Source organism: Mauremys mutica, chromosome 12 (genome assembly GCF_020497125.1).
Source record: "Mauremys mutica isolate MM-2020 ecotype Southern chromosome 12, ASM2049712v1, whole genome shotgun sequence".
Lineage (NCBI taxonomy): Eukaryota > Metazoa > Chordata > Testudines > Geoemydidae > Mauremys > Mauremys mutica.
In genome coordinates this window covers 68,645,458-68,667,772 of record NC_059083.1, presented here as the reverse complement: position 1 = coordinate 68,667,772, position 22,315 = coordinate 68,645,458, and the positions used below count along the sequence as shown (strand labels likewise).

The 22,315-nt window shown below is 41.5% G+C and overlaps 1 protein-coding gene across 2 annotated transcripts in view; it reads right to left on the bottom strand.

The window, feature by feature from the left end:
- Positions 1-22,315, bottom strand: part of GRB2 (growth factor receptor bound protein 2) — a 66,642-nt gene that overhangs the window by 2,461 nt on the left and 41,866 nt on the right. For both annotated transcript variants that reach the window (XM_044983353.1, XM_044983354.1), the window contains exons 3-5: positions 12,304-12,401; positions 5,171-5,293; positions 1,789-1,957 (exon numbers count right to left, since the gene is read on the bottom strand). In XM_044983353.1, coding sequence (XP_044839288.1) covers positions 1,789-1,957; positions 5,171-5,293; positions 12,304-12,401 — 390 coding nt within the window. The remainder of the gene's footprint in view (positions 1-1,788; positions 1,958-5,170; positions 5,294-12,303; positions 12,402-22,315) is intronic.

Genomic DNA, 22,315 nt, shown 5'->3' with positions numbered 1-22,315 from the left:
CAAAAGGATATGTTTAGAATACACAAGGCCTTTGAAAATGGTCAAATTAATTAAATGAATGAGTTACAGTAAAACTCTACAAGGTGGAGTCTCTTGGGCATTTTCACTGCAAGACACCCCTTTGTGACCATGTCTTATCAGAGGCCCATACTGTATATGTTACTGGGTCTGCACTAGACATTCTCTTCACATCTGTATCCTTGTCCTTCTCGATTTCCTTTCTGTGTCCTAACAGCTTCATTACTCTTATTCTTCCTCAGTTTGCTTCCCACACAGATCACAACATTCAGTGAGTGTTCTTAACCAACCCTAAAACATGACACTTAATTTTTTCCCTAAACAATGACCACTGGACCATACTGAAATTTTAAAATGCTTCCATTTGAAGTTTTCTAACCACCATTCATTCATGTTGAGTGAAGTTTTTCTGGACAGACTTTATCCAATCTGTTTTCTGCAAATCTGTATATTGTGTTTATGAAAACTAAAGCTTAATTTAAAAAATGAGTTTAATGGTGCTAGGAAGTACTTTTATTTTTATGTTTTCTGTATTTTTCAGCTATGTCTCTTTTGATATGGTTAATTTAATACTGGTCCAATAGCCTTGATGTCCTGTTTATCTATATATTAGGTAAAGCATGGACAGAGCAGCATACGGCTGGAAGGGCTGGTCTAGGGTGGAAGGTGTAAATGCCAGCTTGAGGAGACATACCCACACTAGCTCTGATTGTGCTAGCATGCTAAAAATGGATGTGTACCCATGGTAGGATGAGCTGCAAGAGGGGCTAGCTGTCCCAAGGCCATACCTCTGGACTGAGACAGGATCATATTTGGGGCAGCAAGCCCCTCCTGCTGCTTGTGCCACTGCAGCTTCATTTCCATTTTTAGCACACTAGGTAATCAGAGCTAGTGTGGGTATATTGCCTCGAGCTGGAATTTATGCCTTCACGCTCTAGTTTAGACATACTCTAAGTTTCCCCCACTTGGCCTTTCCAGCATGTCTCAAGCCTGGACTGGAGGAACCACATCTAATGGTGAAATGGTCTTCCTGCAGAGCCCAACAGACACCAATTTCCAACTGTGATGGTATTTTGGTGCGCCTGGGAGCTGAACTAAAACCAATACCTTCCATTAGACCATAACTTTGGTCACTACCAGTTTGGACTAGAGTCAAACCAGCAACCTAGAGGAGAGAAGTTCCACATGCCAATATCCTTAACCATTCTCTACAGTGTGCCTCTGAAGAGGAATGTGCATTAAGATATTGATGGTATGCAATGTACTCCTGAGGGCACTGCTGGCTAAAAACTAATTCAAACAGAAATCAAAATCCCCTTGAAAGTAGCAGGGAGAAGGGAATTTAACATATGATTACGACCATGTCTACTGGTGGGAACGGACAGACAGCCTCACTATGGTGCTTTATGTTTTGAAGGATAGGCATAATCCCAAATTATATTCTTAAAGATGTGAATTGGAGGATGAAAAAAAGTCATAGGGACATCCTTTGCCAGAACAGAAGGGGATTTACAAGTTTTTTATAGTGGTACAAAGCCCATTCAAAAGAAGGCACATGGGCTGCATTTATTTTTCAGTACAATTAGTCTGCAGAATCCAGGGCTCAGAATTGTAGAACCAGATAATTCTACATCAGAGAGGGAAAGTTAAAGGGTTAACTTCTCTCTCCCCACATCTTCCTACTGAAAATCCAAGCAATCCTTTGGGCTGCTGACCGAGAGCTCTCCATTTTGGTTATAGTGGCAATGCTCCTCTCTCCCACCATCTTACCTGTGGCACCTGCTCAATGTCCCGAAGGAATATCTGCTGGTTCCTGGAGACAGAAGTGGATCTGTGATAATCTACCAGCTCGTTCAGAGAATTGAACTTCACCACCCAGAGGAAATACTTGCCAGCCCCATCTCGGAGCACCTTGAAGTGCTGCACATCATTTCCAAACCTGGGATGTGGGAGAGGGAGAGAAGACAGATTGTATGTATCAGTCATACCGAGTCTCTCTTCCCAGAAGGACATGAATGGAAACTGATTAAATCTAGGAAGACAATTCCAAGCATAAATACCATAAAAATGTCTCCTTTCTTAATCGCTGTGAATCTAGGTCTCAAATGATTTTGGAGATACACTAACCCATTGTCATCTGTGCAGGCTAAGGATTAGTGGAAAATAGCTTTTGCACTTCCTCAGACCCTGCACAGGGAAGAAGGGATCACAGAGATGATCAGTGTCTGGGTGTGTTTTGAAAGTATAAATACTATAAAAACAAAGTTTGTGACGATAGCATACATGAAAGAGGGAATGAAAATACTGTCTGGACAGGCAAATAGAGTGTCAGGTGGAATGCAGACTCCTTCCATATAAATATGCCAAGGCACTCAGTCCTGACCTATAGCAATGGCTGCTATCCCACCTGAACAAAGATAGTCAACTTAGAAAGTGTAAGGGGCTGGAAGAATGTCATCTTGGAACCAGAATCATTCCACTCACAATATGAGCCAAGATTATTTCTCTAAATGTGGGTTCAAAGTGCAGGCAGGAGTGAAAGAGCTGAACATTAGAAGATTTAGGTTTTACTGCTAGGGACAGGAATGAAAAATTGGTTCTTCCAAATGATTCCAGATGAATAGCTGATAATGGTCTCTTTTTATCAGCACAGCTAAAACTGTAGAAGGTATTACCATTTTATGCACTGACAGAGAAGGGCAAAAGAGAAGCTACAGAAGACAGGACCTGTTAAAGGAATACTATGGAGTGACTAGATACTCCATACTTAAGGTTGCAACAGGGTTTCGCTTTAAAGCCAAATTTTCAACTCTCTCTAAAATCCATCAAGATGTGTGGTGCAAATTTGGTCAAGAGGTTCCCAAGATACAGCTCCCCACCAATGATGGCATTCCACGTGCATGCACATTATATATTTATGTGCATCATACATATGTACACCATAGTCACCTGTACTCCTGGGGAGATCCCGTAGGATGTTTGGGTTGTAGAGGCCATTGGTCCATGTTGTGCATGGTGTAACTTCCTTTTTTATCAGTAGTGATTAGGCATTTTGTCAAAGTAAAGAGATGACTTGAGAACTGCCATGCAGGCAGGCTTTTTCTGGTGCTGGCTGTGTCTGAAGCACCTGAGTTGAACTTCCCAAGACTCAAAGAATGTCTAAAATTGTCTACTAAGGCTTGATATCCCAGCCATGAGAGAGTAAACACATTCTGTTGATAGAGATGTGAATGAGCCAGGCTGGCTGGAGGTTCTCACAGGTTTAAAAACAAAAGAAACGTACTTATAAAATACTTTGTTAAGAGGGAGTTAAGGTTGCTGCTGCACAACAGCACCTTCTGTTTCCCATCCCTTCTGGGTGATGGACTTCAAAATCCCAAACTCAAACTTCAGAACAAGTGCTCAATTAAAATCTCCCCACACAAAGCCAGTTAGTGCAACAAGAAAAAACAAAACACACAACCCAAACACTCTATAGACTTACACAACAGCATCCTTAACTCAACTTTAACTACATCTTTTGCTATGCAACTAGACAGAAGTTTTGATATTTAATAAAAACCTCTGTCTCTTGCTTCCAATACGTTTTCTTCTGAAGGAAGAGGAGATCAAAACAGGCTTCCAATAGAGAGGTACATGTAGACAGAACTATAACATCTTCCCATTATAGCTCCAAGAAATGAAAAATGCAGGCAGCAGTTCTCATTTGATGTTTACAGTCTTTCAATACCTGGAGATGTACAGTCAACTGTTGCTATGAGCAAATGTCAAATCTGCAGCAAGTATTTCATGGCTAATGCTTCAAGTCTCCCTTTCTCAGTCAGTTTCTTTCCACTTCAGATCCTGCAGATAAGGTTTTAGTAAGCCCTTTCAGAAGAGCTAATCAGCAGAAAAATCCCCAAACTGAGAAATATATCAGTAGGTGAGCTATCACTGAGCTACTAGGCAGGCAGAGATGATCTGTGGTCTCCCAGCATTTAGAATCAATTTGTTAGTTTTGTAAAGAATAAGCTTCCTGGAATAAAGGTTCTATTTACATCTTGTTTCTGGTCATTCATATAGCCTTGTGTGTATTCCAGCATATCTGATTATTGTACCAAAGGCAGAATATAAATGCACTGCTAAAACAAGCCAGCATGATGGCAGAATTCTATGCTGCCATATATGAGGTCCAGAATTTAATCACAGAAGGGAAAGGTTGGAAACACTGCTGAGGTACTGTGCTTGATGGGCATGGAGAACTCTGTATTCTGTAGCAACCTCAGCGGGATAATCAAAATATGATGCTTAGGTTCCAAAGGATATCTTGCTCAGCTCTGCCAGGCAAAGGGCATGCAACTGTAAGTGGAGGGAAGAAGGACTAGAGTTTGTTCATTTAAGTACATATCCCATACTGTTAAAGCTTGTAACATTTCCATTCTATTTCACAGCAGCCTCTTGGGGATCTCACAGCTTGTGAAGGAATATGTGAGTGACACTGACATAGGAGCTACTGTTAAAGCGATTTAAATAAGCATCTCTAGATGCTACTGTAATAAAAATATTAGGTAATAGCTCCTTGCAACCCAGCTACATTTCCAAATTGAAATCATCAGGTCTGTGCCAACATGGAATCTACTGATAAGAGATGGGAAGCACGCTCCGTTTTTACAACTCCACATCTCTATGCTGGAAAATGAGGATATTCCCAAAATATGTGCCTCCCACAGAGTTATGAAAAACTGTATATTTGAAAGTGTCTCTCAACCAGCCAGATAGCGAGTGCAGAAGATGTAAAGAATTAGAGCCTCAGAATAGTAAATGAGAAGAGCAGGAAGAGGGAAAAAACTGTACGTGATCATCATCATTCTTCAGAATCCATTGAGTCATGGTGTCCCATTCCCTGCTCTCACCACTGAACCAGTACATCGTTTCACAAAGAACAGGACAATATCTTGTTATCATCACCTCAGCAAGATAACTCTTAGTAGGATAGAGCACCCATATTTATTGTTACAAAAGATAGCACAGGTGCATGTCATTGGAAGGGAAGAACTGCTACTACACATATGGGAAATAGTGTCAGAGGTGAAAAATAGGAATAATCATTTGTACTTTTATCACACAAGGGGTGTCCTAATTAGCCCACTGGATGCTACAGAGCATTACTCACTTGACTGAGAGAGAGAAGTCCCCAGGAGCACTCTCACTCTCCCTGATGAGAAAGGCACCATCGTGTCTCTGTTTGCCTAACATCTCCTCAGCCTTTGCTCGGGGGATCTTCCCAAAAAACCATCTGTGGAAGAAGAAAGATGAGAATTAAAGTCAATCCCCTCCCCATGGAAAAATCAGGATTGGACATGTACATAGCTGTGAAGTGATTTCAAAAGAACGGTAATGGATTGAACTGCACCCTGATACTACTCTACAGAACCTTTACCGGCACAAGTACCATGCCCCCTCATCTTGAGAGCAACAGCCACCATGATTCCACCAGGAGGGGCTTTGCACTAGCCTTTTTCTACTATATTGGGATGACTCAGTATGTCTGTAAATGAAATCACTGAAATTGCAGAATTTACAATAAGAGCCGAAAGAGAAACTACTGTAGGAAAATATGTAGTAGCACTGTGCCCCACCTGGATGATGTTGAATCTGTCCAGTTGCGTGGATAAATCTAAAGGCTATTGAATGGTTCCGGAGAGTATTTTGGTAATCAGGTCCCATAACTTTAACAAAAACCCAACAAAAACAATAGACTAAACAGCTCCCCTTTTTGGGCCAGCCAAATGCTAATAGAAATCTTCCACTATAACTCCAGGTGTAGAGGCCTGTGTTTCTGAAGCAGAAGATACAAAGTTCTACTTCCCCATGTTGCGCATACACAGTTTAACCAATGACTACCAAGAAATCTGCATGTATGTGGCCCATCATTATGGAACTTTGTTCATGTACAGCTGGATTTGTTTCACTATTGGCAACTGAAGATGGTCAATGGAAAGTAATTATACACGCTATTACTTGAGTTTGCTAAGGAAAAATGCAGTGCCTCTGTACTGACTTGCAAAGCAGACACTTTGGAAGACAGATGTGATGGTTCTTGGGGTTCCAAGGACAGGTGAGAGTCACCTTGTCACTCCCTGCCACCAGTGAGGAGGAGTCTTGCTTGTGCTTGGGTTGGTATCAGCTCAAACACCTCCAGCCTGTCAGCCCCTCAAGCACACTCTTCTGGGCAATGCCAGCCCTTCCTTTGCCTTGCAGGTTAACAATAGATGTACCCCAGGCCCCAAGTCCCTTTGAAGCATTCCCCTGTGATATCCATCCCGACACTGGCTACTCACAGAACTACCAGGCTTCCTGTTTCCAAAGGAACAGTATATAAGATTCAGCTCAAAATCAGCTCTTAGCTTAAAGCCACCGCACTGAGATATATTTATTTGAAAACAAAAATAAAGTTTACCATCAAAGCCTAGAGACTCAGGAGACAGTGAATAAGAATACTGGAAACAAATGGTTACACAAAAAACAAGACTTCCAGGTTACCCTACTGTCAAAAGGAATCTCTTTCACTCAAACTCTTTAGCAGTGTTTTCAGCCAAGGCTATCTGAGATCCTGTTTTCATGAATGGCAGTGCATTGCCCATCTCCTTTCTATGTGCAGGATGAGGTGTCTTCTTCATTTCTGACATATACCCACCCTCCAAAGTTGGTTGTCTGTACTCAAAGAGGATAACCACCCCTGGCTTGCTTTTCCTGTGTGCTGCTTTCCTGTTGACTTCAAATCTCTTCACTAACTTCTCACATTGTATATCAATGGACATCCATTGCGTTGGTTTACAATGCTTAATTTACATTCCAAAGAGATACATTTCTTACCTCCTGTCTGAAGGAAGGCCTGTTTTTCACCTCTGCCTTGATACAGACTTTAACATATATTTTTAGTATCTATATCCTGAGTATCTGTACATACATTTCACGCCGCTAGTAATGATCAATGTGAGTCTGGCTGTCATTTAAGACCTCACATGACATTCTTTGGTGAACCAGAACATACACACCAGAATCAGTGTATTCCTGTAACTCCCTTGCCAGTTGGCATTAAGGGGGTCTTGGGTCACAATAGATTATACTGGATTAAGCAAAGAAATCTTATGATTTTTAACAGGAAGGAACAACAACTGTCGCTTCAGTAGCACTTAAGGGAAAGCAACAAGATTTCTTCTGCTATTAAATACATTGAAATGCAGACTTCACCCACAGGTTTCTTCAAAGGCTACACTTCACATTATAGCTGTGAATAGTTGAATCAGAAGCTTTTCATGCCTTAATAGGGGCTCCGCACCACTACTGCACAAATGGAAAATGCATTTTGTGCCAAAGAACAATTTCCAGACTGTTCTGGATCAGGTGATTATGAATAATTCATACAGAACTGCAATGAGCAAAGTGACTACATTCAGTCAGTAGCTGGCTGTTCCTGTGCCAGGGTGGAATTAAATCACAGGCCTAGTCTGTTAGGTGCTTCCCACAGCTCATCGATCACAGGTTTCTAACCCAGACTCTAGTCCAAGAATAGCAAAAATAAACTGGGTTTGGGATGTTGGGCACATGCTGTGTTGGGAAAACCAGAGCTATCTTCAGTTAGAGACAGAATGGCTAAAATGCTGAGTGATAAGTTATCTCAAACTGGGTCAAGAGACACTCATTGCCACAATCCATGAGCATGCGGGGCATTCGAGGGCTCCTTTTGCAGGGAGGACACAGAGATCTGTAAGACTGGCCTTTATTTAGTGGATTTTTTTGTGAAATCCTCAGAGATGGAACAATAGTTTCTGCTCTCCAGGATCAGGCATGATCTAGAGAATGAGAGACTTCACCACATCATGAGCAGATTCTTCTATAACTGGCAGCCCCAGCTCCTCTCACCATCTGCCTATGGTGTCTGTCTGATACAATGCACAGTATATAAATGACATCATTGATGTAAAGGACACTATATATGTTTACAGGGATATTTTTGCTATAGGCGGCGTGTCTGAAAATTGTTTCCACCACTGAAACCTTGTGAAGAAAATATTAACTTCGCTTCAAGTAGTTCCATTTATGGAAAGTTTTCAGATTGAGGAAACATCCTCTATTACAAATCCCAGACATCACTCCTCAACTACACATATATTACTTTATTGTAAGTTTTGTGTGTGTTACACCTTTTTTCCCCAAACAGAATGGACAGGCTAATTCCCACCCCCACCCTGTATCCAATAGCGAAGGAGCTACCAGAACTGAATACTTCCTTGTTTTTGCAATAACCTCATTGAAATCAGCACTTTGTTGCCACAGAGCCAGCAGAGGGAGCTCCTATCACCATCACATCAGTGTATTGGGTGTTTTTTTTTTTCAAAATCAGGTGTGAGAAACCGTTATCTGGGACTCCTTCAGAATTCACTGTGTAAAGATATTGATAGGAGGTTCTGTTTCCCACATGCTTGCTTTTTGGTCACAGTAAAGATGAATAAGCATTACATTTTACTTTATCCTAATACTGCACTTTGCAAGTTTTATATTAAGAACTTGAGGATTCTTTCCATAGTTACTGCTTATGATTTTTGCTGTTATTTGATTGCTTTGTTCTGTCTAATTCTCAATTACTCAGATAGGACTGACATTTTATCACCATGTAAAAGTTGACCTGCAAAAAGGTAAAAAAAAAATGTTTTTGTGCATTTTTTTTTTGCACCTCTGTGGTGCATAAAGGAAACCTGAAAGATTTTTCCAGGGAGGGTTTTTTGTTTTGTTTTGGGTTTTTTTTGCTGGTTTGAATCAGAAATATCAAGATTAGTTTTCCCTGGTTTTGCTGGGTCATTAGAGATTTCAAACGTACATTAAGAAACATCTCCGATTATTGAAGAGGAACAATTTTGAATTCTCAGCACAGACATTTTCTAATAATTTCCCAGGCATTTAAGTTAAATAGGGGAGGAAAATTATTAAAAATCCTCTTTGCAATGGCTCAGCTTTGTCTCGTGAGGTCATAATTCTACTAGCTCTCTAGTCATCCATAGAGTTCTCAGGATAGAGAAGATCAGAAAAAAACCCACAAACTTTTCAGGCATTCTTCACATATAAAAAAAGAAAAGAGGAAATTTGTGTTTAAGGAAACATATCAGACTGCTAGGAGCACACATCCAAGGCACCATACGTTTTCCGGCTTTATGGAATATTGCACACAAATCTTTTCCGTAGGTTGGGTCAAAAAACTAGCAAAATCCTCAGAACCGCCAAACATTTTAAACCAAAGAAAGCATCCACAGTATTCCAATGGTTTCCACTATTTCAATCTGAATGGTTAGATCTGTAATTACAAAGCTAGTTGGAGATAAATGTTATGTTGGGTGAAGTTGTTCAGTCAGGACTGCAAAAACAAATCCAGATTTTACTGCTGATGTTGCAAGGCTGGAGGTGGATGCACTGATAGGTAAAATACCAAGTTCACCAAGCATACAGACTAGTTTCTTGGTTGTGCAAGCAGCAATTTGGCAGTTCTTCTGGCCTCACTCATTGCAATCATTTAGCTTGGCTGTGTTTCCTCCACATGTAAAAGTCACAATGTTTGTGAAGAGATATTCCAAAAAGATCTGTGTGAACAACCCAGTATGCATGCACAAGCGCTTAAGACGTACAGGCCAAAAATCTAACACATACCACACCATGAAAGCAAGCCCAAAAAGCAAGCCTTGCCTATGAAATGCAGAGCTGAGCTTAGCAGGAAATCTCCCTACCAGAGCTTCCTGCTACTCTTCACTGAATATCTCACCTCTCTCTATTGTATCAATTGGTGTGAATTACAGATTAACTCTTTGTTTTAAAAGGGTTTCTGAATTTTGCAACTGGAGGACTAATTCTTTTCTTTCAGGCTTCATTTGTTAATAATTGTGAAGCAAATTGGAAGTTTGGCACCATGTGATCTGGGGAAAACACCACATTATATTTGAAGGCTAGTTATTGGACTGTAGGATTTAAAGCCCACCCCCTATGACAGGTCTTATACTGAAAATTATTCCAGGTTCTATAGATAGCTCTTTAGTTTCCAACCCCTCTTGACTGACGTAGTCTCCATACTGCTCTCCCACAACGTGCCCTTTGAGATGCTGGTTCTACAAAAGAACCTAGCACTTTCAAGTCCCTGTTCAGTTGCCTGCAACTTGCTGTTTATGTGAACTGCTAATTAGGGGTGCTGGAACAATTTTTATAGTGGGGGTGATGAGAGCCATTGTACCAAACTATAAATCCTGTATATAAAGGAAACCACTTCAAGCCAGGGTGGCGGCAGCATCTCCAGCACCCTTAATTCCAGCACCTATGCTGCTAATCTATTTACACTTGCAGCCCTGTACCACAGTTAAATCTGCACTACACTAGGGAAATTATGGGAAAGTTTTCCAGGATCGCTAATACTTGTTTAGCTCCACACGTAAGCAATGATGGGAGCCCCTGGGGCACTGACTTCTGTAAGCAATTTAAATATTCATCTAAACTCGCTCAGAGGAAATATAATTGACATTGCTTAAAATCACTAGTAGACCAGCTACATTAGGGCTCCCAACACTACTGACACCAGCAGAGCTGAACAAGCATTAACAATGAAAATTTCTACAGAATTCCCCCAGTGTAGACGAGGCTTTAAACAGTTTTAGAGACCCTTCACAGGTCTTGACTGACCTCGTCATGTTTCCTACCCAGATTAATCTACCACTAATACGATGTTCCTCGACACATTCTTAGCGCACTGCCTGGGAGAATCTTCATCCTTCTGTTTGGAAGGCAGGCCCCACAGAAAAAATTCCTGTTCAATATTTAACTGCAATTTCTTCTTCATTATTTAAATACTGAAGCCAACTATTGACGAAAGCAGCACCAACAGTGTTTGTGAACTGCAGGGTTACAGTTACTGATAGAAACCCCGGTGACAGCTTTTACTGGACGGCCCAGAAGATTCTTTACTCTTCAGAATTGCACTGCACAGAGCTACTGCTTTCTTGTCAAGCACTTCAACTAGCTAAAATTTCAGTATAATCCGAGAACAAGAGAAGATGCAAAAGTGTCTGAAAAGAAATAATCAAGAGGCCAGCCAGAGTCATGGAACAGTTCTGTTCCCATGTTCTTGTTCTTCAGTATCTGAGGAAGGACATGTGTTGAGAGGCTACTCAAGGCGGGCTTCGCTGGAAGTGGGAACCAAGTAACTACATTGGTACATTTAGCATGGACATTTCATATCAAAGGTTTACCTACAAAAGTAGCTTTATTTAAGTGATATGCCAGCAATTTTCACTCTTACTCTGTTAAAATCTGTGTTGCAAAGTATCAAAACACATATAGGACAGAGTTAAGGTCAAACACATGGCATTTCTGATTTTTGCACTGCTTAACCATACAACTTTGACAGTCTCTTACTATAGGGTTGGTTTTTAAATAGTCTCCTATTTTTAACAAAAAATATAGAACAAGACATAAGGAGCTACACTAACTCTAAAGCTCTTCCGGCTGCCAGACTTGACATCATGAAATTTCCAGGCAATTTTATTTAGTTGGATTCCACCAGGACGCCCTTTCCCCTTGCTCCTCAAGAGGTTTGCAGGAGAAAGTCCTAGTACTGCAAACCGTAGGAGTTGTGCAATTAAGATTCATCATAACAGGGCTGTTCTGGGTGCAGCAGCTAGTAGTAACCCCTTTATACCTTACGAAGTCCAAAGGACTGTGCCAGTGACCAGGGCCGGCTCCAGAGCCCAGCGGGGCAAGCACCTGCCTGGGGCGGCCCTTTCCCGGGGGGGCGGCAGGCTGGGCCGGCGGACCTGCCGCAGTCATGCCTGCGGGAGGTCCACCGGAGCCCCGGAGCAGCGGACCTGCCGCAGGCATGACTGCGGAGGGGACGCTCGGCCGGCGGCTCCGGGGCACCTCCCGCTGGCATGACTGCGGACGGTTCGCTGGTCCCGCGGCTCGGCTGGACCTCCCGCGGCAGCTCAACCGGAGCTGCCGGACCTGCGAACCGCCCGCAGCTGCGGGAGGTCCAGCCGAGCCGCGCGACCAGTGGACCCTCTGCAGTCATGCCCGCAGGAGGTCCGCTGCTCCCGCGGCTCGGGGGCGCCTCCCGGGCATGACTGCTTGGGGCGGCCAAAAACCTAGAGCCGCCCCTGCCAGTGACTAAGGTCCTACACTCATTACAATGTGCTCAGCAGCCCTCCCTAGTACTTCGAGGGCAAATGAAAACAAGGCAGAGTGAGGGAAGGGGATCAGTGATGCTCCACTTACGGATGTGGTTTCATTTCTATGTAGTTCTTGGGAATGAAGCCATCCTTCCCATTGAGTTCTGCCTTGTACCAGTTCTGATCGCATTCTTCATTCAAAACCTGCAGGAAACAAAAACAATGAAACCATTTACCTTATTTCAGTATATAGCAGAACAGACAGAATTGTGCTTAGGAAGCCAGGGTGCTCTTATGATACACATTTCAAGAAATGTATCTGCTATTCTGCTCCAATGCACCCCATATACTTTGAAAGCTATGGCAGGCAGGGTGAAGGGAAAAAAATCACTTGAAATCATCTGAAACTTCAATGTTGAAGTTGGGTGGTTTAGAAGGAAAGTCAGACTATGGCTACACTACAGCTTAAGTAGACATAAGTTATATCGCTCAGGGGTGTGAATTAACCACCTCTCTGTGACATAACTTATGCTGATTTAAGCGCTGAAGTGGACAGTGCTATGTCAGCGGGAGAGCTTTTCTCACTGACATCGCTGCCACTGCTCGTTGGGGGTGGATTAACTCAATGGGAGAACTCTCTCGTCGGTTTAGAGCGGCTAAACTGGACAGCTTACAGAGGCTCAGCTGCATCGGTGTAGCTGCACCGCTGTATGCTCTCTAGTGTAGCCAGAGCCACAGTCTCTATGTTCCATATTTACCCTCAGCAACTTCTCTAGATCAAGTTCAGTTTTTAAATCCAAAGAGTATTTGGTTGATTGCCACCACTGCAAATTCAACCTGAGATCTCAGAAACAAGCTGTATTCTTCCTTTTACCACCGATAATTATTCATTCAGAACTTACTTGGCAATTCTGATGATAGTCTCTCTCTCCTGTGGTTGTAATGGAGCCACAGGGTTTTAAGTAGTGCTTATATTAGGGAATTTTTTTTAAAAATCCCTAATGGTAGCACTGTTGGGAGCCCAAGTATAAACAAGACTGGCAGCTTCAGGTGTTTTTACCATTAATTAAACCCAGATGAACAGGGAGCAGCAGTGGTGAAGTTTTTTGGTAAAGTTCCTTAGTGCAGACAAGGCGTACATCAATTAAGTGAGTCACTGGAACTCTGGCACATTATAAGTGGATGTAGGAACACAAAGGTACCCATTTTTAATATGCACTTTTCTGACTATGACAACACTTTAAAATGAGTACAAGACCAGAAAGTCATAAGAGATGAAGCTGTATTAATGAAGGACAGTAGAGAGTACAAGGGACATCTTTATTTTTGTTGTAAAGGTATGCTTTTTGGCCAACATCCCACAACCTTATTTATTCCTTCCCAAGTCACCTCTCTAGAGATTTTCTCCTGGATGAGTAACTAACAAAAAGCTGTCAATCTAGAAGATTAAAAATTCAGAGATGGCTTTGACCCTTTATAACAAAAGCACCATGGGACCAGCAGGCTGCCTTGGTAGATGAAGATGGGGAAAGGCAAAAGAAGGAACAGGACATGCTACTATTAGGCTCTAAATGTCTGAAAGGTGTGTGAAAAATCTACCGCTGCACCCACAAAGCAGTTACACAGTTCACAAGAAAGAAGAACGAGGAGTACTTGGTGGCACCTTAGAGACTAACAAATTTATTTAAGCATAAGCTTTCGTGGGCTAAAACCTATTTAAGCGTAAGCTTTCGTGGTCTGAAAGCTTATGCTTAAATAAATTTGTTAGGCTCTAAGGTGCCACAAGTACTCCTCATTCTTTTTGCGGATACAGACTAACACGGCTGCCACTCGGAAACAGTTCACAAGTTAGATCTGTGTTGATTTACAGCCATCTCTATAATGGAGAAATCCTCTCAGGAAAAACCTGTTTTCACTAGCAATTATTTCCACTTCTGAAGTTTTGGCCATCTAATCACCCTTTTTTTTTTTTGGTAGAGGGGTGGGAGGAAAGGGGGGGAAAGTAGAATTACACAAAGTAAAGCTATTAACACATGCCTCAGCAAGGCCCTTGTAGCTGATGACTGTGTGGCATTTTAAAATCATAACCTACACCACTCCAATAGCTAGATCTGGATAAGAAGGAAACCCCACTCTGGATTGAACTGGGCTCAAGTAAAGTAGATAACAGTAAAACCTGAATAACTATGATCGATTTTAGCAAATGAGTAACAGTTCTCTAATAATGGATGACCATCTAACAGCCATTTCTTCCTTAATGCCAACACTACAACCCAGACCAAACTACTCATTCAGATAGGCATCGAGCAGCCATGGAGGGTGTGCCCTCTCCAAGAGTATCACAGAAAGGGTTGTACCTTCTATGACGCAGATGCAAGAAAAATAAAAAATATAATGAAAGTGCATTCAGACAATTTAATTTTAAAGGATCTTTCTGTTGACTACCTTTTGTGCAGCTATTCCTTTGTTTTGCACGTATTGTTTTAGTGTTTGTTAGGCTCCAGTTGCTATATATCTTGGCAGTCATCAGCAGGCTGACTTGCAGCATGTTTGCAATTGATTATATTCGTGTATTTGATAGTGTTCTGCACATGCTGAATGCCATGACTGAATATTTACTTTTTGGGACTGTGCTGTTTCCTTTTTTTTAACCATAGAATCTATGACACAGATCAAACCTTTTTGAAGTTTTATCGTGTGTAGCTGAGGGAACATAACTGACTCCTCCTCCCTCCTCTAGAATAAAAGTGAAGACTTATAGGTGGATCATAGCTCAGTATTAAGAAATACTTCCAAAAATGTAAGGATGCGTTAAAAATTATTTGAAATTCTAATACTCAAACATACATGATTTGAATGAGCTTGGTCTTGGCTCTAGAGATATGCTTAGCTATGGAGATCCAAACTCTATATGCCTGTGGATACTCATTCACATTTGGCCCAGAGCCAAATGCAGGAGGGGGCATTGCTAAGGGATGCATTAGTGATAGCAATCAAAGGAAACTGGTCTTTGACTTCAAAAGGATGGGAGACCTGTCGATCCTCTATGCAATGATTATGACTCCAAAGGTCATGAGATGCAATGAAAAACACAAAGCAGGAGGTTAAATAAAGGAATATTTAAAAAATGATTTAGTAGATGGCAGTGGAACTGTCAAAGAAAGCCAGAAGCCACATAATTAGTTCAACAGATAACAGCTCTTTTAGCTAGGCCCAATTTATCCCACAATTCTGCAGCCATGGAATCTGCCCCTTACTACAGCAGCATGCTGCAAAATTTCAGCTTTTATCTAAAAAACCCCCACACTTTTAGTATTCATGTCCATGAATACAACTGAGAGTAAACTAAAAGAGTGTTGGCTCTGAGACTACAGACAACCTGAAACAACAGCTCTGAGGAGTAGGAACAGGCCCAATCTCAATGGGGTGAACTTTGAAACCAAATGGTAACAATTAAAGCATCAGTTACATATTCTGCTGCTGAAATTTTTAGGAGAAATGTCTGACAAACCTACTTATCTCCCATAATCCCAAGCATTATTTTTATATCCCATTTATTTTAAAAAACCTAATTTTTTAAATTTCACTGAAGCTGCCACAAAATTTTCAGATTGTTTCACCAGAATGCTGCAAAGTAAAGTAACAGTTCTTCCCAACCTCAACCAACTATACAAACTAGTAATCTGAAGAGCATACAGAAAGAGCTAAATCCTCCAAATGAAAGTGTTAAACAAAATTTTGCAAGCTTTGCTGCTTTAGATGAAGGTGGTTTTGGGAGCTTGCAGAAATGTGGAATCCCAAACCCTGTAATCCTCACTGAAATGCATTGAGAATTCCTGCTCTCTGTATGGGTTAAACATGAATTTGAGTTTCTTTTGCATCCAAATCCCAAATCTGCTATTGATGTAGTCAAATGAGAAATTTAAAACTGTGTTCCTTTTATATTGGAGCATTTGTGCGTAAGAGGAAGGAAGAGGAGGGATATTTTTAGCCATTACATTTGAATACAAATACTGTCATGTGATGGTCTTGAGTCTGTAGTCAGCCCTGTGTCACAGTAATAGTGGCTCAAATACTACCTGTCACTTTCCTAGTTCCATAATAGATCACTTATCAGCAAAAGCCCATCTGTCCCCATGGAAACAGAGAAGAGGATTGCTGAATGGCTGCTCAGCAAGGCAGCTTTTGCTGCAACAGCTTGAAGAAAATATTCAAGATATTCCCAGTCCTATACCCTGTGAATATTTCCAATTTAAGAAATTGTAGAAAGGAACCTGTGATACTCTGTACCCCAAAGCAACACCCTGGCACCCCCATATTCACCACTGTTATATAATCACAACAAATCTTGTACAAAATAGGTCATGTGAAGGGTCAAGGGAAAAGTTATGGTTTGCTGAACACAATTATCCTATTTGTATGCATGTATCATTTTTGTTTTATGAATACTGACTATATACCTGTACTTCAAATGTGTTTGCTCCTGTGGTAACTCCCACTCAAGGTATAGTCTAACCAGCACATTGTGAATGGACTATTCAAGTTGATGGCCGATCAATGAACACAATGGGCTATGGAAGAAGCTTACTCCCACCTGATGGACTTTCCTATGGATGTTCTAGCCAGAATATGGGTAATGGCCCCTAATATGACTCATCAAAGCATGAGTGGGCATGTGACTAGCTCATCTGACACTGAACTCCATCTTGTGCCTGTACTGTTCCACTAACTGTGCTGGGGGCTTTGTTTGGGACAATGAAGTTCCAGCCACAGGGCAGAAGCTATAAAAAGGGGAAGTGACATCACTCGGCCTCACTCCTCCCACAACTCGACACCTGGAAACACCTCAGGAACAAAGACTAGACTGGCCAGGTGGTCCCAGGTGGGAAAGGAGGAATTCCAGCCTGTATATGGAAGATTGATGGACTGTTTGTACCATCAGGGTGAGACACTGCTTGATTCAAATCCTGTCTAGTTTATAGACCTTGAATTGCAATTTTGTTTTATTTCTTAGGTAATCTACTTTGATCTGTACACTTATTGTTAATAATCACTTGATAAATCTGTTTTATATTTCACCTAAAAACAGTGTGGTTTGAGTGAAGTGCATGAAAAAAATCAGATCAGTTAACAAAAACCTACTTATGTCTTCTCCACATTGAGGGAGGAGTGGACTGGGTAATAAACTTACACTGGTCAGGCTTTTAAGGAGGGCAGGGTGGTATAGCCCTGGGGTCCTATCCTGGGGAGCAGGGGGGGAGTTGGCTGGAGCTTCTCTATTGTTGGTTCATGAGTGGCTGGCGAAAGCTGGGTGTGTCCCTGCCTGTAAATGGTTGCGTGAGTGCAGGACCTGGAGGGGTCTGCAGCTTGTCACAGCATCACAGAGTGAGAGGGAGCCCAGGTTGGGAAGACAGACGGTTTAGCGGTACCAAAGTTCCAGGATGCACCGCGGGGACCCATCACAGAACCTTTCTAGCAAACTGAACATTATCCTCTTCCTGACAGTTTCAAAACACAAGCTATATGTTCTGAGGTGCCTGAAGAAACTGCGAATGGGAGAACTACAACCAAACCTCTAGCAACCGTAAAAACTCGAACATTCCCAGACTGACAACCACATTCAGATATGCTGGTTGGGGGGTGGGGATGCCCACAAATGTGACTATTAGAGTACAACTGCAATTTTAGCCATATCGGGGTGGCATGTACTGATGTACAAAGTGGTGGAGGGGAAGAGTGGTGAGAATGTTTTCATTGCTAGGTGCCACAAATGTGAAAAAAAAAAATATACCACAAATTGCCAGCCCATTCTATTAAGTTAACTACTGTTAAAATAATGTGGCAGCAACAGGGTGAAAAACCACATCAAGGTTGATCAGTAGGCTCAGGACAAAGCTGTTTATGTACCGAATGTTTTCTGCTTTATGTATAGCTTGAGAACTGTATGTTGACTCCCATGACTCATTCTTGTGGCACCACCCCTCTTAAAAGGTAGGTCTGTAAAGTGACAGGGAAGAAGACAGCAGCTGCAAATTGAACATTATAATGCACAGTCTTGCAGTATATTGTTTTTGTGCTATAAAGACAGCCCTGTGTACTCCACAATTCCATTAGTATAGAACTTACTCAAAATCCTCCCTAGCTGCAGATTTTTACTTTAGTATCTCAGCTTCCTTAAAAAAATTAAATGCTTGAGAAGAAAATCTTCCAAACATTAACTGAATGCAATCACTTCCTGAATCTGCAGCCAGCCTGAAACAATTCTGAATGTTACAAATCATGTAACGAAGTTCATTACAATGAACAACGTTACCTCATGAAAATTCCAGAGTCATCATTAACTATTGATAGCTAGAATTTCTATCCAGTTAGAGCCTCTTCAGTGCTGGAAACTCCACGGCTGTCTCTTGCCCAACTTCTAAAACCCCCAGCTTCCCCTGTCAACTTCTATTACAGGGTTATGAATTTTCAATACAACATTCGTTTAGCGATAGGATAAAATTTAACATAGTTCAGGAAACATTTATTGATGATAGCATTCACTTTCATATTCAATTAACCTAATTTTAAAAGACAAAACTTTTGTCATTCACAGGTGCTTAAAAAATTCTTCCCGCCCCGCCCCCCAAGACAAAAGTTTTGCCCTGGCAAGTAGCAGTGTAAACAGCTTGTTGTCAGCAGCAGCGCTCTCCTGTCAACAATGAGAACCCCGCTCATAGAGGGTGGAAGTACTTTGTCACACTACCTGACTTTTAGCAACACGGCTGTGTAGTGTAGACAAAGCCTGAGATTTCTCCTTTTGCTGGCTTTGTATATGGAGCCTAGACAGGTCCTGGTTGGCAACGGAAAACCATTTAAGTATATATCAAGGCTGCCCTCCTTGTCCTTCTGTTGAGGATCCTATTGACATAGCAAGGCATGTAGCCTAAACCCTTCACACCAAGTATCTCACACTCTCAGCATTTAGGAATGGCAGTAAGAGGACATATCCTTCTGCACTATGTTAAGGGAACAGCACCTTACCATAGCACAGGGTAACCTATACATCAAAATAGCCAGCATTCTAACACGAGCAAGACAAATCAGGCTATAAACCACAGAGCAAGTTCCCTTTCTCTTGGTTTATGCCTTCCATGTCATAATTTCACTCCAGTTCATTCTAACCAGGTCAAATGTTAGACATTAAAGAATACAGTTAAACAGTTGAGAAGAGAAGGCTGGTTCAGGAATACCCAACTTTCTAAATTTCATATTTTTTGGCTTTTCTTTGCATCTCATACAATTTATCCTCACCACACCCCATGTGTGTGCATGTGAGGGGGAAGATAGGGAAATATCTCCATTTTACAGACCAGGAGCTGATGCACTGAGCTTCTTGGACACAGCTGCGTAACAAGAAGAACTGTGTATCTGTTATTGTTAGCAAAGCAACATCCAGACAAATACAGAGGCTGTGAAAAATGCAGACCATCAAATGCAGGCTTGAAACAGCAAAATAATGAGTGTAAATACATTTCATATCAAGCCGCAGTCAACAGTAAGTTGCATAGCTTAACATCTCAACAACTCGTGTCAACTGTCATGAAAAGGGTTCAAAGGTTTGCCATTTTCCACCCCAGATTTCCTGCTGCCCATACCTCCATATAAAATACTTTCCCCATCCTCATCCCTTTAAAAACACAACAGCAAACAAACAACAACAACAACTAGGCCCATGCAAAAGTAGCTAACAGGAGGGGCTCACACAACAATCAATCTGAAAAGTGGGTAGGGGTAGCCCTGTACTTCAACGTGGCATACACAGGGTTCTCATATTGACACCATTCGCTGCAGCAACAGTCAAGAAGTTTAAACACTTTCAACTACAGCGAAGGAGAACTGGTTTTATCCTGTACATTCTGAAGTACTTTTCTTGATTATACTGTGTTATCCATGGACATTTTCCTCTCTCCTCAGAAGGAAACTAGCAGTTTCTCTCAGCAGTGAAATATAAAACAAAGCTGAAAGTTACCATAAACATACAGAACAGTGGAAGTCACAGAAACCAACCATGCTAGGACCCATGATTCTCTCTTCACACTGCCTGATCAGGAAAAAGGCTCTCCCTGAGCCTGCCACACCAATTCATACCTATCACTACGTATTGTACTGTAAGAATGATTAAAAATATGCTAAAATAATATCCCAAACCATCAAAGAAATGATGAGAGGGAAAGATAGCTTTGTAACGGATATCCTTTTTAACACGTAAATTAGAGACAAGTTGCAAGTACCATTCCATCATTTAAATTGCAAAACTCTTGACAAAAACAGAGTAATAATTATGGTGGACAGGAAACCTACAGCTCAGTGCCTAACATTAGGTAGCATAAGAAATGCAGTAAGCATGGAAGAATCAGTCAGGAACATGTCAGGCAATCAGTGATCAAGGTTCTAGTTCAAAACTACCTTTGTTTTTAAAATCCTACATGAATTTGCCCAAACTAACCTCCCAAGCCTTCCTACTATGTCCCTCCCTAGCACCAGCCTTCTATCCCTTTACTGACAGTTGGTGAGAGCCTGCACTTCTCTGTAGCTCCTACCATCTGGACTATTTTCTGAACTCATCTATAAAGATAGATGATTCTCTTTCTCTCCAGCCTACACATCTTGATCGTTCTCTTTGGCTTTTTTTCTAACTGTATTTAGCTTTGTAAACACCACGATAAAAGCCACTATACTAAATCAAGTTGTATAGCAGTACACAAGACATACTGAGTAACACTCCACAAGTTTAGCCACAGGCTTCATCTACAATAACTTTTCACTGAAGTTTCCCACTGTTGCTACCATCGACATAGGTAAGCCTAGATCAAGTGCCAACATTTTTACTGTTGTGTTGTTAAGACTCCCTTTAAAGGGTAAGAACAGTGACAGAAATGTGAGATTGCAATAGTTTCATTTACGCTACTCCTCTCACTGTGACTACTGTAGGTGGAGCTGAACCACTGGTAACAAGAAATTGTATGGAAAGTGTACATGTCGTCAGAGTGAGTGCTAGCAATACAAGTTAAAATGTCAAACTACTAATAGGCCATAATAAGAATAGCTTTATGGAGTTCGAAGTAGTTGTAGCCAATACATTCTCTCTGGTTGGGCCTCCTTCCAGCTTAACGACCCCCAAAAGTACCATTAACATACTGAGGAAATCCAAAAATGAGCTTCAAGACAGGCACCTGAGATAATGTTACCAAGCATAAAAAAACTCACCATTTTAGTTCCTATGATTTTAGGACCAAAGGAGTAATGACTGTTCAGTAGTTCCAGGATGCAGTAAACACATTGCACTTTCATTACAGTGATTCAATCCGATATGTGGTATTAAAAGATCTTTATCGTAGATCTAACTCCATAGCTTGGCTCTCATGTGTATTAAATCCCATAGCTCTGCTCTCAAGAACAGTTTCTTAAAAAGAGGAAGGGGAACAGTGTTTTCCTCCAGTAGATCACGAACTAGTTTACTCTGACTGAAGCCCAGGACCAGCTGCCTTTTATAACTAACTACATTGCTCAGGATGCTATTACAGAAACAGAAAACAAAAGCATCCTTCCTTCGTCTCAAACCCAATCCACATTTAATTAAGGAACTACTGAAGAACGCAGCACTTCTCCAGTTTGCTGTTACGCAGAGTGGATTAATTTACTCAGGTCCTGCTCAGATGGCCATTTGTCTAACACGTTTCCCTATGCTAAAGTTTCATTAAGTTGACAGATAAATCACCCCCGTTTAAGCAAGCCCCCTAAAGAGAAACTATCAATGAAGCAATTAAACTGAACCATAAATATAAATTCTTAGACCCTGTAGAGATCTCTTCCCTACTTACTCACTGAAGAGCATGGACAGGTTTCACTGAGTCTGAATAAAGTACAGGTCTATTCTAGACCAAGGCTCAAGAGGACTAGACTGAGAGTTAGTCTACACTACGCAGGCTCTGGCAATACAGCGTTAGGTACGCCAACAGCAGCACTCCTTTGGCACAGCTGTGTCTGCACTGGGGGTTTTGCTGGCATAGCTATGTCAGCTATAGATAGGCTTGGAAGGATTAGATTTTTATCAATAAATGTCAGTAAATATCAAA